Source organism: Epinephelus lanceolatus, chromosome 19 (assembly GCF_041903045.1).
Source record: "Epinephelus lanceolatus isolate andai-2023 chromosome 19, ASM4190304v1, whole genome shotgun sequence".
Classification (NCBI taxonomy): Eukaryota; Metazoa; Chordata; class Actinopteri; order Perciformes; family Serranidae; genus Epinephelus; species Epinephelus lanceolatus.
In genome coordinates, this window is record NC_135752.1 from 38,565,663 (window position 1) to 38,579,515 (window position 13,853).

Here is a 13,853-nt window from a genome sequence, read left to right on the forward strand (position 1 = left end):
ACGCTGTGAGATGAGCTAACACAGTGCAACCTGAGTGCAACTCAACAAATATTGTTAATAAAACTTTCCAAACGGACTCAAACATATTTTTTTCTGACTGCATCCTGAAAAGTTTAATTTAATTTGTTTATTTAAAACCGTAACTTTGAGTTTCGTCTTTAATCCGGCCGGACTGAGGTCAGTAAACATCCACCGACGTTTGTTTTGACAGCAGGTTTCAGGCTCTCCTGTGAGTGCGTCAGGATGAATGAAGAAGGCAAGTTGTTTATAGTTTACTTATTTCCTCTTATAGTGAGTGGTTAATGGCGTCATTAAACACTGACTGTGTTTCTTTATTGTGTTCAGAGCTGGTGGAGTACTTCAGGGCTCAGATGAGGAAAGATCCGGACATGGCCTCTGCTGTGGCTGCTATCCGCACCCTGCTGGAGTTCCTCAAGAGAGACAAAGGTGAGTTTATATATTTTTAAAAAATCACCTTTTACTGATGTCAGAAAAACAGGCCATGTGACTATTTATTTTCCAGCTGATCCAAGAGGAGTTTAAAGAGTGTATTTAGCTGAAGCAGGAGGAAGGAGCACTTCACCCTCCAGCTTATCAAGTACAATATTTACCTCTGAGATGTTGCAGTAGAAGCATCCTGTGTTTCTATTGAACCACAGCCTGTTTGTAACCTTCAGGTGAGACGATCCAGGGTCTGAGGGAGAGTCTGACGGGGGCCACAGACTGCCTGACAGGAGTCGACTCCTCTGTGGCCGTGTCCTCAGGAGGAGAGCTCTTCCTGCGCTTCATCAGTCTCACATCACTGGAGCACGAGGTGAGTGGCCTCCGAGCGACACTGACATGCACCCAAACACACTGATAGTCCACATCACATTAGAAACACCCATCCATCTGTCATCTGCTGAGTCATGGTCTAGTTAAAGCCCCATCCAAATGTCCAGAGTTTGGTTGGTGGGTAGGATTGTGCTGAGGGACTTTGGACTCATCACCTCTGAGGATTTTTCTTTGTTGGCATAAAGAGAAGTATTTGTGGGGAAATGCCGTAACTACTTGCTCGTCCTCTCTCAGCTGCACCCAGGCTGCCTCCTCTTTGATTTAACTCCCGACTCCTAGATGTCAGTGGGACCAGTGAGAGTTTTAATTTGTCCCTGCAACACTAACGTTAGTCTCTGTGTCTGTCAGGATCTGTCCCGCTGTAAGAAGGTGATGGAGGAGAGAGGAGAACTGTTTCTAGACAAGATCTCGATGTCCAGGAACAAAGTGGCAAAGCTCTGTCACACCTTCATCAAAGACGGCGCTGTAAGTGTTTCACATGCACTTCTTACTGTCATCATCTAAGCTTTATTACTGCAGAAAGTCTCCCTGAGATGAAGATCTCTTTCACCTCACACCAGATACTTACATCACAACAGCACACTGCAGTCACCACACACAGAGACACAGGAATTTAAACAATCACAAGTATTATTAAAAATATAATCAAGTTGAATTCGACTGATCTTGTTCCTCATCCTGGAAACTTAAAGGATAACTTATGCATTTTCACCCTGGACCCTATTTCCCTGTGTAAACTGGTCAAAGAGACGGGCAACAAATCATCACACTTTTCTTCCCCAGTGTAGCATTTGTAAAGCAGGACAGAAACAGTTAAATAATAACCTATTCTAATGTAGCTGTGAGCAGAAAAACCTGAGTTTGTGAAGTTCTTTAACAGACGAAGTAAAAGCTAGATACTGAAAAGAAAGCTAAACAATAAGGCCAAATAAAAACATGGCAAAAATAATTATAAATAAAAACAATAAAATGTAATAAAAATACGTCAAGAAAGTTTAAAAAAAATAGAATTTATTCATATTGAATTATTTGAAAAAATTTAGTATTTTTATGCCACTACATTTTCTGTTTACAAGCTGTTCTCCATCTGCCTATTTTATGTCTTTATGTCTCATTAAATTTTAAACTTATGTGATTTATAATTTTATTATATTCTTTATTTTTTTATGCCTCCGTGCCAGCAATCACCATGGCTGGAGGCGGTGTATTTTGAGGTTGTCCTTCTGTCTGTACGTCCATACGTACGTACGTACGTCCCATTCTTGTGAACACAATATCTCAAAAACATCTCGAGGGAATTTCTTTTTGTTAGCAACTTTTTTAAAAAAAAATTGTTTTAACATACGTAACAAACAAGAAACAATAATACACAACAATTACGCCCACTCCCGTAGGTTGATGATTTGGCCGTAGTAAATCAAAAGAAAGTAAATTGATTAAGAGGGAAATAATGAATAAAATAAATAAATAAATAAATAAATAAATAATGAGATCAATAAATAAATAAATAAATAAAATTACATTGAATTTAAAAATAAATAAATAAAATAAAATAAAGATGAAAAATAAATATTTTAATGCAAGAATAAAGTGGCAGTAAATAGGATATGGGGTCTATGACTTGAGGGAATTTCTTCAAAATGTGGCACAAACGTCCACATGGACTCAACAATGAACTGATTTTGTGGTCAAAAGTCAGTGTGACCTCACAAAACATGTTTTTGGCCATAACTCCAGAATTCATACATTAATTATGACAAAATTTCACACAAATGTCTAACAGGATAAAACAATGAAGGTCAAAGGACAGCTTGACTGTGACATCATCGTGTTTTAACGTCATATCTCAGGAACAGAAGGGGAGACATTTGGTCAGATACTGAATTGGCGACTCTAATCTTGAAACTGTGCTGATTGTATAGATCTTCTGGGGAAGACGTGCCAACGCCTGCGTCACTGTAACTGTTGTGCACGTGACATTTAAGAACTTTAACTATGAGCAGGTCTAACACGTAACTCTGTGACTGAAGGTCGTCGTCCTCCAGAAAGACACGTAGCTGTGAGTTGGTAGGATTTGGACGGTGCAGCTCAGATATAAGCAGACATACAGTACACTGTTTGTGCACACACAGTATTCAGGCTCCTCACTGACTAATGTTACCCTCCTCGTCTTCAACATGTTCCTCTGACAGAAAATCCTGACTCACTCGTACTCCAGAGTCGTCCTCCGGGTTCTGGAAAAAGCTGTAGATGAGAAGAAACGCTTCTCTGTCTACGTGACTGAATCGCAGCCTGACTCAGCCGGGTGAGCGAGCAGTGTGTGTCAGCAAATTGGGTTTTATTCTGAAGGGGACGGACACACACACACACACACACACACACTGATTGAATCAGATTTGTTTCCCCCTTTATTCAGGCGGCAGATGGCAGACGCTCTGAGAAAACTCAATGTGCCAGTAACTGTAGTCCTGGATGCAGCTGTGGGGTAAATATATTTATGATCACGTTATAAAACACTGTCACACGTTGAGAGCATGAACATTTAAATCATATTCCTCAGGTACGTCTTAGAGAAAGTAGACCTGGTTATCGTTGGTGCAGAGGGAGTCGTTGAGAGCGGAGGCATCATCAACAAGGTGAGTGTCAGTGAAGCGTCAGTGTCACCAAAAGACGGTTTCTCTGTTTCTGCTGCATCGATTTTTAAGACTATTGTTTCAAAGCCTCTGTCGTGATTCTGACAATATTGAGTCCAAAGATGACCAGCTCAACATGCTCTGTGATAAAGGGCCTCTTTATTAGTGGTGGGAGAAGTCAGATCATTTAAGTAAAAGTACTACAGTACCACAGTGTGAAAATACTCTGTCACAAGTTAAAGTCCTGGGACTGGTTGCACAAAACACCTTCTCCATAAGTATGTCACTTAAGGCTTAATTCCTCCTTAGCTGAGGGACTCACACGGTTGCACAGAATCCCTTACAAGGTTTCCTTTGTTAAGGAAAAACATTAACTTATTTATTGCATTGAAAGAGAGTTTACAGCAAGTTGCCATGGAGATTGTTTGTTTGCGTGGGCTCACCCCAGCAAGCAATAGTCGTGATTTAAACGTATTGGCTATATTTAGCTCTGATTTAGTCTAGCTACACATAACCCAAATCTAGCCGATTTAATTTTGAAATTGATTAAATGTAATTTTCACCATTGCAGATGGCGTGCGGTATGATATTCAATCACGTATAGAGTGTCAACAGTAATTAAAATATGTTTATCTCCATTTTTTGGACATGGTTTCTACATAGCCGTATAATTGATGACGTCTACACTTTGGCTATGGTTAGACGTCTACCAAATTTTCACTGACAGCCCAAATTCAGCCGTGATTTAGCCTAGACGTCAGGTCTTCATGTAGACGGCTATTAGACGTTTTTTTAAACCAGAAAATGCTTGCTTGTGTCTGATAAATGTAGTGAACATAAAAGTGTAAAGTAGCGCTAAATAAAAATATTCAAGTACAGCTGCACTAATTACCAGCCTGACATCACCAGAACAAATGGGTTCTCTGGAAATTTTAAAGGTAACTTGTGTATTTTTTAACCTGAACCCTGTTATACCATGTTTTTGAGTCTAAATGACAAACGTAGACGACCATTTTTGAATCTGCTGCAGTTTTGAGAGAGAGCTGCAGCCAGCAGCGGTGAAACAGCCTGCAGTGTAACCACTCAGACATATCCGCACCGTCAGTGTACGTCCACTAAAAGTGTTTGTCACTGACAGGCTTAGATTGTTATTCCAAGTGTCTGATAACATTATGAAAGGATCCCTACAGAGATAGAGCTTTTTCTGTTTATTGATCGATATTCTTATTTTTTACACACCAGACAAAAGACGTGAAACACAACTTTTGTTATAATAGAATGTATTCTGTCGAGCGCTGTTTCTTGTGTGTTTGAAGACAGCAGCAATGTCCTCAGGACTGAAATGGAGCAGCAAGGATAGCTTGGTTCCTGTTTGCTTTCTGTGGTTGTAAACAGAAATTCTGACTTTTTGTTTGAAAGATAGACGAAGATGAAAGCCACAAACAGCTGTTTGTACGTGCCTCCCCCCGCTAATCATGACAGAGAATCATTCCTAAGTTCAAAAATATTTGGAACTCTTGCGGTGATTAATAAATGCACACCAAAACAGGTGATATAGCATGATTTATTGGGAGAAACCAAGCAATTCTATGTAAAATCAGGCATTCAGCACCTTGACATAACCAGAAGAGAACAAACCACATTTCCTGCAACAGTGAGGATTCGGCTGTGAGATTGGCAGTTGAATCAGGCTCCTTAGATCGAACTGTCAATAGATGACAATTTGGGGTCACTCCTGACAGAGATAGAGCTTTGTGTTAAAGAGTCAGATCCTTTTTGTTTAACCAGAAACAGCCCTGAAATCACCATCACCAAACCCACCAGACTCCATTTAAATAAACAGTCATGTTAGTGTGTATAGAGGCAGCATGCTGTCACATCTAACTGGGTGTGTTAAGGGTTAATTTCAACCAAACCAGAGCTGGTGATTGTTGGAACAGTGGAGAGATGAACTAAGATGGTTTCTGTGAGTTTGAATGAAGTGTTTTTAATGATGATTAAATGACTGTTGATTTAAATGGAGTCTGGTGGGTTTGGTGACGGTGATTTCAGGGCTGTTTCTGGTTAAACAAAAAGGATCTGACTCTTTGACACAAAGCTCTATCTCTGTAGGGATCCTTTCATAATGTTGTCAGACACTTAGAATAACAATCTGAGCCTGTCAGTGACAAAAACAAACACTGTCAGTGGACGTACTTTGTAAAGTGGTTACTTTACAGCCTGTTTCACAGCTTACAAACAAAAACATGGGAGAATAGTGTCAAGGTTAAAAATACCAGACTTTCAGTACTTGAGTAAACTGTACTGTGCTATTTGTGACACAGACATTTCAATGTCTGACCTTTGCTGTTGCAGATCGGCACTTATCAGATGGCCCTGTGCTCTAAAGCTCACAACAAGCCTTTCTACGTCGTGGCAGAGAGTTTCAAATTTGTCCGTCTCTACCCGCTCAACCAGCAGGACGTGCCCGATAAATTTAAGGTATGTCGGCAAAGAATTTCACGTCCAGGCTCCTTTTATTTGTCAGAGTATTTCTTCACCAGTCGTCTTCTCCTCGCCTCCTCCACAGTACAAAGCCGACACCCTGAAGACGGTACAGAACCTGTCCGAGGAGCATCCGATGATCGATTACACGCCTCCATCCCTCATCACCCTCCTCTTCACTGACCTGGGAGTCCTCACCCCGTCGGCTGTCAGCGACGAACTCATCAAACTTTATTTATAACTCTCAATAAAATCCATTTCTCAAAAGGTAAACAAATGTCAAAGGTTTTATTAAATTGTACAAGTTGAACACAGCCGATCACACCTCTTCGTCCCCCGAGCCGTCCAGCGACAGCCCTTCTGTTTTGTATTTTGGTCCACTCGTTATCTGTTTCTCAAAGTCCTCCTCGCTGATCTGCCCCTTCTTTAGTTTCTTGAGGAGGCGAGTGTCATTTAAAAGCTCCTTCATGTCCTCGTCGTCCACATCAGAGCCCTGCAGACACACACAAGATATAATAAGAGAGCTGTAAATAAATCCGGCCCGCTGCTGCACTTATCAAACGATCTGAAGTGTAAATACCTCTTCGTGCTTCCTCTTGGCCGACCTCTTCCTCCTGCGCTCCTTCTTGAGCTTCTGCTTGGACCAGGCCTTGTTCTTGACGAAGGTCTTTCTGGGTAAGGGCGTCTTGTCTTGTTCTTTCAGCTCGGCCAGCATCTTCTGCCTCTGTTTCTCCCTGTGCTTGTCCTTGTAGCGGATGGTTTCTGTGTCCACCGTCGTCTCGATGAAATCAGGGAACTTTTTCCCCCTCAGCTCGGGCATCTTCGGCAGGCGCAGGAGGGCGAAGCCGCGGGCCAAGGACGCAAAGTCCAGATCTAGACAAAGAAATACACATATTATGTCTGTGCTTTATTCACACTGAAGAAAAGGATCAAAGATCTAAGGGTTAGTTTTCACCTTTGATCCTGAAGATGAGGCTGCACTCGTGTTTGGCGTAGGCCTGGACATACGACACGAAGGCTCTCATGCCTCTGTCAAACATGGCTCGGTCTGCCAGAGCCATGGCCTGCACTTTGGGCAGCACGTCCACGACTTCACCTGTGAGGACCATCTTCTCCAGTGGGCACTGACCAAAAGCCAAAAGACAGGTCATGAGTTTCAACCAAATCTCTTTCCACTGAGTAACAAATCTAACAATATTATCAATAGCAGTCAGTAAATAATGACCTTTAAACTTATGTGGTCAACATTCCTGTGTCTTTAATGTCTTTAGCAGGCGGGTCCATTTTTTATTTACCTATTTTACTTTTATTTTTTGGAGCAGTGGTATTTAAATCCCTCAAATTCTCATTTTAATCAAAGTGTATTTTCCATTGCCCTTCTGACATTTTCCCATGTGACCTGACGCACGTTTCTGCATGATGGCGTTGCAACATGTTTCAGAAAGCAGGTTTAGTGACAACTCTTGAGTTAGTTAACGCTGAGATGAGGGAAACTCTGTGTTGTCAGTTCCAGCTTACAGAATACATCCTGTGGATGCTCGGGGATGAATCGGCAGTGACGTATCCTGGGGTCATCGGATGTTTCGGGTCTTTTCGAACATCAGACACCCTCACCCAGGCGACCCAAGAGAGGTGACTTAAACTTTCTTCAACAAACCCGAGTTTGTCTCCGTCTCCTCCCTCTGACAGACCCAGACACGCTGATTCATTTCCTCACTGATTCAGTCTGTATCAAAGTGCACATTGACGCGCATTAATTAGCAGAGGTTCACTGTGTCAGAATCAAAGTCTTAGTTGGATATTAGTTTGTTACTCAGGTAGATCTAAAGTTACTACATTTATCTGCTGTCAGTCACTTCTTTGGACAGTGGTTTTTGCCCTCACTTAGCATCAAGTTGGCCCTAATATCTATCAACAGATCTGCATATTTCTGCTTTATCGTCATCAGACGATAGCCGATGGGTTCTGACTTTAAGCTACCCCTGATCAGAATAAATCCTCTGCATGTCCTTCTTTTCACGAGTGGAAGTTCTTGATATTTAATAGGTAAATGTTTCTGACTCTTTACACAGCTGTCAGTCTGTTAGAGCACTTCCACTAATTTTTTTTATCGTGCATAATGTGTAATCTCATTTTGAACTTTAGAAATAGGTGTGAATGAATAATGGTCGCTGTAGTGGCGTTCCTTCTGGACGTCAAAAAAGCAACTTCACGAGCTGTAGGCACAGTAACTTCAATCTGACGCGAATGACAGGAGATGTTATCCAGTTTAAAAATGTTTAATGAAAAAATAAAGTTCAAATTACACTCTGTCACACGGTAGAAAAACTATATGCTCCCGTGCCTGCTGCAGCTCTATCTTCACTCAACTGCGCACATGACTCACTAAATTAAAAGGTGCCATAGGCGAGTTTTGTGGAAGGGAGCATAATGTATTATACAATCAATATGAGTTAGCTTTTAACCTTTTAACATTATTTATCTCGTATATACATTAAATTACACAAAATTATGAATTATGCATAATATTTAAGTTAACTTATCGGACTGATGGAACATAATCCCTAATATTTGAGATTATAAGTTAATATTTCTGAGTGAGCAGGACGGTGCTTCAGCTGTGGAATAAAAGCAAGTCTTCGGCTGCGTGTCGTGTGAACATGTTTCAACAGCATTTCAGTGACTGTTTAAATTTACAACATTTAAGTCGTAGAAGTCACTGAATGCTGTTGAGCCACAGATCCAAATAGATGTCTGAAATATAAAATCTACTTTATTTTAACCTCTACGCACCGGTCAGCGAGCGATTGTGCTCTCTGCTCTGTTTAAGTCACATGTAGGGCTCTGTCTCTGTCTGCTCGTCTCCTTGATACACAGCTGACAAACATGTGGAAGCATATTCTGTCATTTATAACAATCAGATCATGTGTATCATATCCTCTATAGCCTTTATATATTTTATAATAGATTATAAGTGCAAAACATCACGATTCCAAACTCATGTTTTAGATAAACTCACTCACTTTCTGGTTGATGGACAGAAAGCTGACGTAGGACTCCTCCATCGGCAGCAGGAAGACAAGAGCGTTGCCCTGATTGCCGATTCGTGCTGTGCGTCCACATCGATGTACGAAGGCACTGAGACAAAGACAAAAAAAAAGAAATATAGCTTAGCAACTGTAAAAGTCTAAATCATAAACTTGTTCACTGTGCAGTCTTGAAGTTTAAAAAGTCTGCGTTACACCAAATAATGACTTCAGGGGCTACGCTCACCTGGCACTGCTGGGAGGATCGTACTGCAGCACCCAGTTCACATCAGGGATATCAATACCTCTGGCCATGACGTCTGTGCACACCAAGATCCCACTGCAGCACAATACAAGGATTTGAAATGACATACAAGTCACAGAGTGATGATTGGTTGTGGCTGTACGTGGTCCACACAGTTTCACCTTTTCAGGGCCCTGAAGTCTGCAAAGATCTTGTTGCGTTTGTTCTTCATCTTGCCGTGGATGCAGCAGACGGTGACCTTCTTGATCAGAGTCTCCAGAGCTCGACCGTAGTACTCCACACACGCACACGTACTGATGGTCAGATAAGAACAAGTCATGTCAGTCAATAACGTCACACCAGGGACAGAAAACATTTTAAACTTTAAGATAAGTGGCGTCGGGCTGACATCGTAGTTGGCGTTATTGATGTTAACCAGAGCCAGATTAAAACATGCCGTGTGAGTTAATACAATGTACAAGATTAATAAATTGCACAGCGTCTGCCCAGGTCAACATACCTGAAGAAGACCAGATGCTTCTCCTGCTTGCGTTGCCGTAGAAACGCCACCAGGTTGTTGAACTTATCCTCTGATCGACACATCTGAAATGACGACATAAGAATTCATGTGGTCACTATTACATTTTGATTCTAGGATGACTGATGTGAAACTGTGTGTGTGTGTGTGTGTGACTCACAGTGTAGTAGTTGGAGAGTCTGGAGGGAGTCTTCTGGACGGCGGTGGCAGCGACGCCTTTCTCTTTGACAGTGATGCGTACAGGGTTCCTGAGGCCGGCCCTCACCAGCTTCTCCAGCTCCTGAGTCTGAGTGGCTGAAAACAGGCCTGTGCGCCTCTGTTTGGGGAGGTAGCCCAGGATGGTGTTCAGACTGCACACAGAGACAGAGAATCTGTTAGTGACACCTTCAGAGTATAAAATACATGTTTATCTATTTAAAGAAATACTGCAGGACACGTTTCTTCTCCTTTAACAACATAAGTTCACTTTGACTCGTACCTGGCCTCGAAGCCCATGTCCAGCAGTCTGTCAGCCTCATCGAGGACCAGCACATCGAGACTCTTGACTGAGCTCGCCAAGTCCAGACCGTCTGACTTCCTCCTGAACATGTCCTCCAGACGCCCCGGTGTCGCAATCACAATGTTGGCCCTGAAACACACACAGATGTCACACTCGTCCTGAAGGCCCAGGGGTCTCAGAAACTGATCATGTAATTGTAACAGGTCTTTGCTGCATTTCACCCCCTACATGTCAACTGTCTTGTGTGTATGCTGCCTAATAAAGAAAAAAAAGCCACCTGAAATTATTTTGACAGTCATAGTTTGAAGCTTGTAGCAGGAGGGGATGAACAAAAAGAAGTACAACCTGGACAGCAGAGGAAGGTGAGGAGATAAATGAGACACCTGTGAGTCAGGGGAAGGGAAACAACTAACAGAGGCAGCATGGAGGAGAACACAAAGAGAAAGCAACATGAGCTAAAAGTTTGATCCAGTTTCTGGTCTTCTTCACACGTGTATATAAAAGTAAACAGAGTGAAAGTTGTTCCAACAACCAGCTGTATGTCCTGGACTTCCCGGGCAACATGTCTGCTGATCCCTGGAGCTGTTTGGATGAATCTTGTTCAGCGACCTGTTTGACCTGTTCGGACGTAGCTGTGGACTGCCTCGACAAAACTTAAGGTAAGTCTCCTTTCCTGCAACTCTCCAGGCATTTCCTGCCTCACGTTAATGTGCATTACTCCTTATACTCTCCCCTCTGCACTGTCACTGACCCTGCTCATTGCCTCTGGAAATAAAGTTTATTTAGGATGCTTTCACATACAGTCCTTTTTAAGTCCTTTAAATATTTAGGTTAAACCTAAGGTACACACTTAGTCACTTTGTTGCTGAGAGTTAAATGAGAGCTGTCCCTCTTAGCTTAGCTTAGCATAAAAGCTGGAAACAGGGAAACATCTTGTTGAGCTCTGCCCACAACGACCTCTAAAGCTCACTAACAAACACATTATATCTGGTGCGTACCCTTTTTCTTTGAACTTCTCCACATCCTCTATGGGGTTGCTGCCACCGATCAGTAAAATCTGCCTAGAAAACAAACACACATGAAACATTGATGAATACGAATTAAATAAAAATAATCAGCCCTGATTAGTTCACAGAAAATCAGACGAGGGTGCTGTTGTTCTTTCCACATTAAGAGGTCAAACTGCACCACCTGTCTTCAGTGACTCTGTACTCACGTAAACTGTGGAAACTTCTGCAGGAACTGCTCCATCACTTCACTGATCTGAAGAGCCAGTTCTCTTGTGGGAGTGATCACCAGGGCTCCAACCTGCAGGAAACATCAGCTTTAACAGAGTCTCTGAACATCGACAGAAACACTCTGAGGTGGAAGATAAATATGTCTGCATCATCATCCTCACCTGCATCTTCTTCAGCTTCTCTTCTCTCTTGAGCAGCAGCTCGATGATGGGAATCACAAAAGCGAGCGTCTTTCCGCTGCCAGTCACCTACAGTGATACGACAGTCAGTGAGCTGCACAGGAAATGATGGAGGAGATGTTCTGGATCCATATTGCAGAAGGTAGGTACCGACTGAATCAATCAGTCGACCCAAAGAAAATTAACTGGCCGCTATTTTGACAGTCGATATTTGAAGTAAGAATAACAAACATCTGCTGGTTCCACCTTCTTTGTGACGCCGTATAAATGATAGTAAACTTAATATTTTTGGGTTTCAGACTGTTGGCTGGTTAAACCAAGCTCATCTTGAGCTTTGAGGAAGTGTATTTTCACTATTTTCTGACATTTAATAGATAAATTATTAATCAAGAAAATAATCACTAGATTAATTGATAGTAGGGCTGCGAAATATGCAGGGCAAAAAAATCATATCGCAATTATTTCAACATATCGCAGTATTAGTTAGAATGGTATTTTTTGCATTTTATTTTCACTGAAAAAATAAATAAATAAAAATCATGATGATGTGATTGTTGCTGGAGTCTGCACCAAACATGCACATTACCTGACATGCTGTGATTTTGATAATATTTTGATTAATTGTGCAGCCCTCATGGATGATGGCACAGTCTGTTGGAGTGGTGATGAATGAAAGAGCTGGCTAAAAATACTGTCATGCTGCAGAAGGATTTTCCACAACCTGGCAACCCAAAACCTGCTCCTAATATCAGTGTCTTATAACTGATGATAACACATAGTAAAATGATTTATAAGCCATTAGCATATAAACCTCTGATATTTATTAGAAAGTGGTACCAGTGTGTTTCTCCGCCACTATAAATAAACCAGTTAACAGGAGTAACTGGTAGTTATGGTTAACTGGTTAAATTCAGAGATGAAACAAGTACTTAAGGTCCGGTGTGCAGGATTGGGGGGCGGTTATTGGAAGAAATTGACTATAATATAATCAGTATGTTTTCTTCAGTGTATAATCACCTGAAAATAATAATTGTTGTGTTTTCGTTACCTCAGAATGAGTCGTTTATATCTACATAGGGAGCAGGTCCTCGTCTACAGAGATCGCCATGTTCACTGCCATGTTTCTACAGTAGCCCAGAACAGACAAACCAAACACTGGCACACAGTGTCAGAAAACACTGATTTTTTTGTTTTTACATGAACTGTCTTTATTCAGTGTTTTTACCAGTTTAAATCACCTGGTCTGTTTTATATCGGAGAGGAAGATTCCTCTGTGGATAATTCAGCTCCTGAACAATGAACTCTGAAGGAATTCTACCCAGCAGACGTTTCAGCTGGTTGCAATCTGCAGTCCTCACTGCAAGACGCCACTAAATCCCCTTAAATCTTACACACTGTTCCTTTAAATATTTTACTCTCCAGTAAGAGTAGCAATGCTGAATCGCAGAAATACTCTGTTACAAGTAAAAGTCCTGCATACAAAATCTTTAGTTAAAGTAAGAGCATCAAAATATTGTTTAAGTACTAAAATTAAAAATACTAGATGTACAGAACGGCCCATCTCAGAGTAATCTATGTTACTGGTTTATAGCTTGTAAAAGTGGAGCTAATGTTAAATACTTAAGATGCTGCTGTAATAATAATCTAATTAATCTGAATCTGTAAAGTAACTGGTGTTTAATGTTGTCAGAAACATGTTGTGCAGTAGAAAGTGCAGTACATCTCTCTGGACTGTAGTGAAGTGTTGGTATACAGCAGCATGACATTAAAATACTCCTCTATACTGTACTGCAGTTCAGTACTTGAGTAAATGTACTCCGTTACACTCACCGCCTCAGCAGCCACATCTTTGTTGCTCATGAACAGCGGGATACAGGCAGACTGGAGAGGAACAACAGTAATGTATCAGATGATGTGTTCACTGACCAGGTGTGTTACACAGAGGCAGGTATAAAGTGTTGTTGTTACCTGAACAGGTGTCATGTACGGGAACTTCACTTCCCGGAGCGTCTGTAAAATCCCGTCGTTTAGTTTGACAGGTAAACTGTCCCACGTGCCGTCTGTCGTGTTCTCCATGTTGGATATTTAACATTAAACTCAGTTTGAAGCTAACGGTGTTAGCCGCCGCTCCGCTCACTCCCCACGTTGCTCCTGCTTCCGGGTGCGTCGATGTTTACA

General features: G+C 41.6%; 2 protein-coding genes across 3 annotated transcripts; one reads left to right on the forward strand and one right to left on the reverse strand.

The window, feature by feature from the left end:
* On the forward strand, window positions 1–6,228 carry eif2b1 (eukaryotic translation initiation factor 2B, subunit 1 alpha). 2 transcript variants are annotated; one of them, XM_033647140.2, is made up of 9 exons: window positions 1–256; window positions 346–447; window positions 678–814; window positions 1,183–1,299; window positions 3,027–3,139; window positions 3,251–3,319; window positions 3,395–3,470; window positions 5,823–5,948; window positions 6,037–6,228. In XM_033647140.2, the coding sequence occupies exons 1-9, from the start codon at window positions 244–246 to the stop codon at window positions 6,190–6,192; spliced, it is 909 nt and encodes a 302-aa protein (XP_033503031.1). In that variant the 5' UTR covers window positions 1–243; the 3' UTR covers window positions 6,193–6,228. The 2 variants fall into 2 exon arrangements, with proteins under 2 accessions (XP_033503031.1, XP_078018038.1); XM_078161912.1 differs by having other exon boundaries at window positions 5,823–6,228.
* ddx55 (DEAD (Asp-Glu-Ala-Asp) box polypeptide 55) lies at window positions 5,018–13,853 on the reverse strand. The gene is made up of 14 exons (XM_033647138.2): window positions 13,644–13,853; window positions 13,506–13,556; window positions 11,658–11,744; window positions 11,475–11,566; window positions 11,257–11,319; window positions 10,238–10,387; window positions 9,920–10,109; window positions 9,742–9,824; window positions 9,404–9,535; window positions 9,225–9,317; window positions 8,975–9,089; window positions 6,907–7,075; window positions 6,532–6,824; window positions 5,018–6,444 (listed from the first exon to the last, which is right to left on the reverse strand). Exons 1-14 carry the CDS (start codon window positions 13,749–13,751, stop codon window positions 6,271–6,273), a joined length of 1,800 nt encoding a protein of 599 aa, XP_033503029.2. The 5' UTR covers window positions 13,752–13,853; the 3' UTR covers window positions 5,018–6,270.

Excerpts from the sequence above, each read along its gene's own strand:
- eif2b1 (XM_078161912.1), top strand. Across the intron at positions 1,300-3,026 it reads CCTTCATCAAAGACGGCGCT|AAAATCCTGACTCACTCGTA; the intron begins GTAAGTGTTTCA and ends TTCCTCTGACAG. Across the intron at positions 3,140-3,250 it reads TCGCAGCCTGACTCAGCCGG|GCGGCAGATGGCAGACGCTC; the intron begins GTGAGCGAGCAG and ends CCCTTTATTCAG.
- ddx55 (XM_033647138.2), bottom strand. The coding sequence starts at position 13,751 with ATGGAGAACACGACAGACGGCACGTGGGACAGTTTACCTGTCAAACTA. Across the intron at positions 11,567-11,657 it reads AGAAGCTGAAGAAGATGCAG|GTTGGAGCCCTGGTGATCAC; the intron begins GTGAGGATGATG and ends TGTTTCCTGCAG. Across the intron at positions 9,090-9,224 it reads GATCCTCCCAGCAGTGCCAG|TGCCTTCGTACATCGATGTG; the intron begins GTGAGCGTAGCC and ends TCTTTGTCTCAG.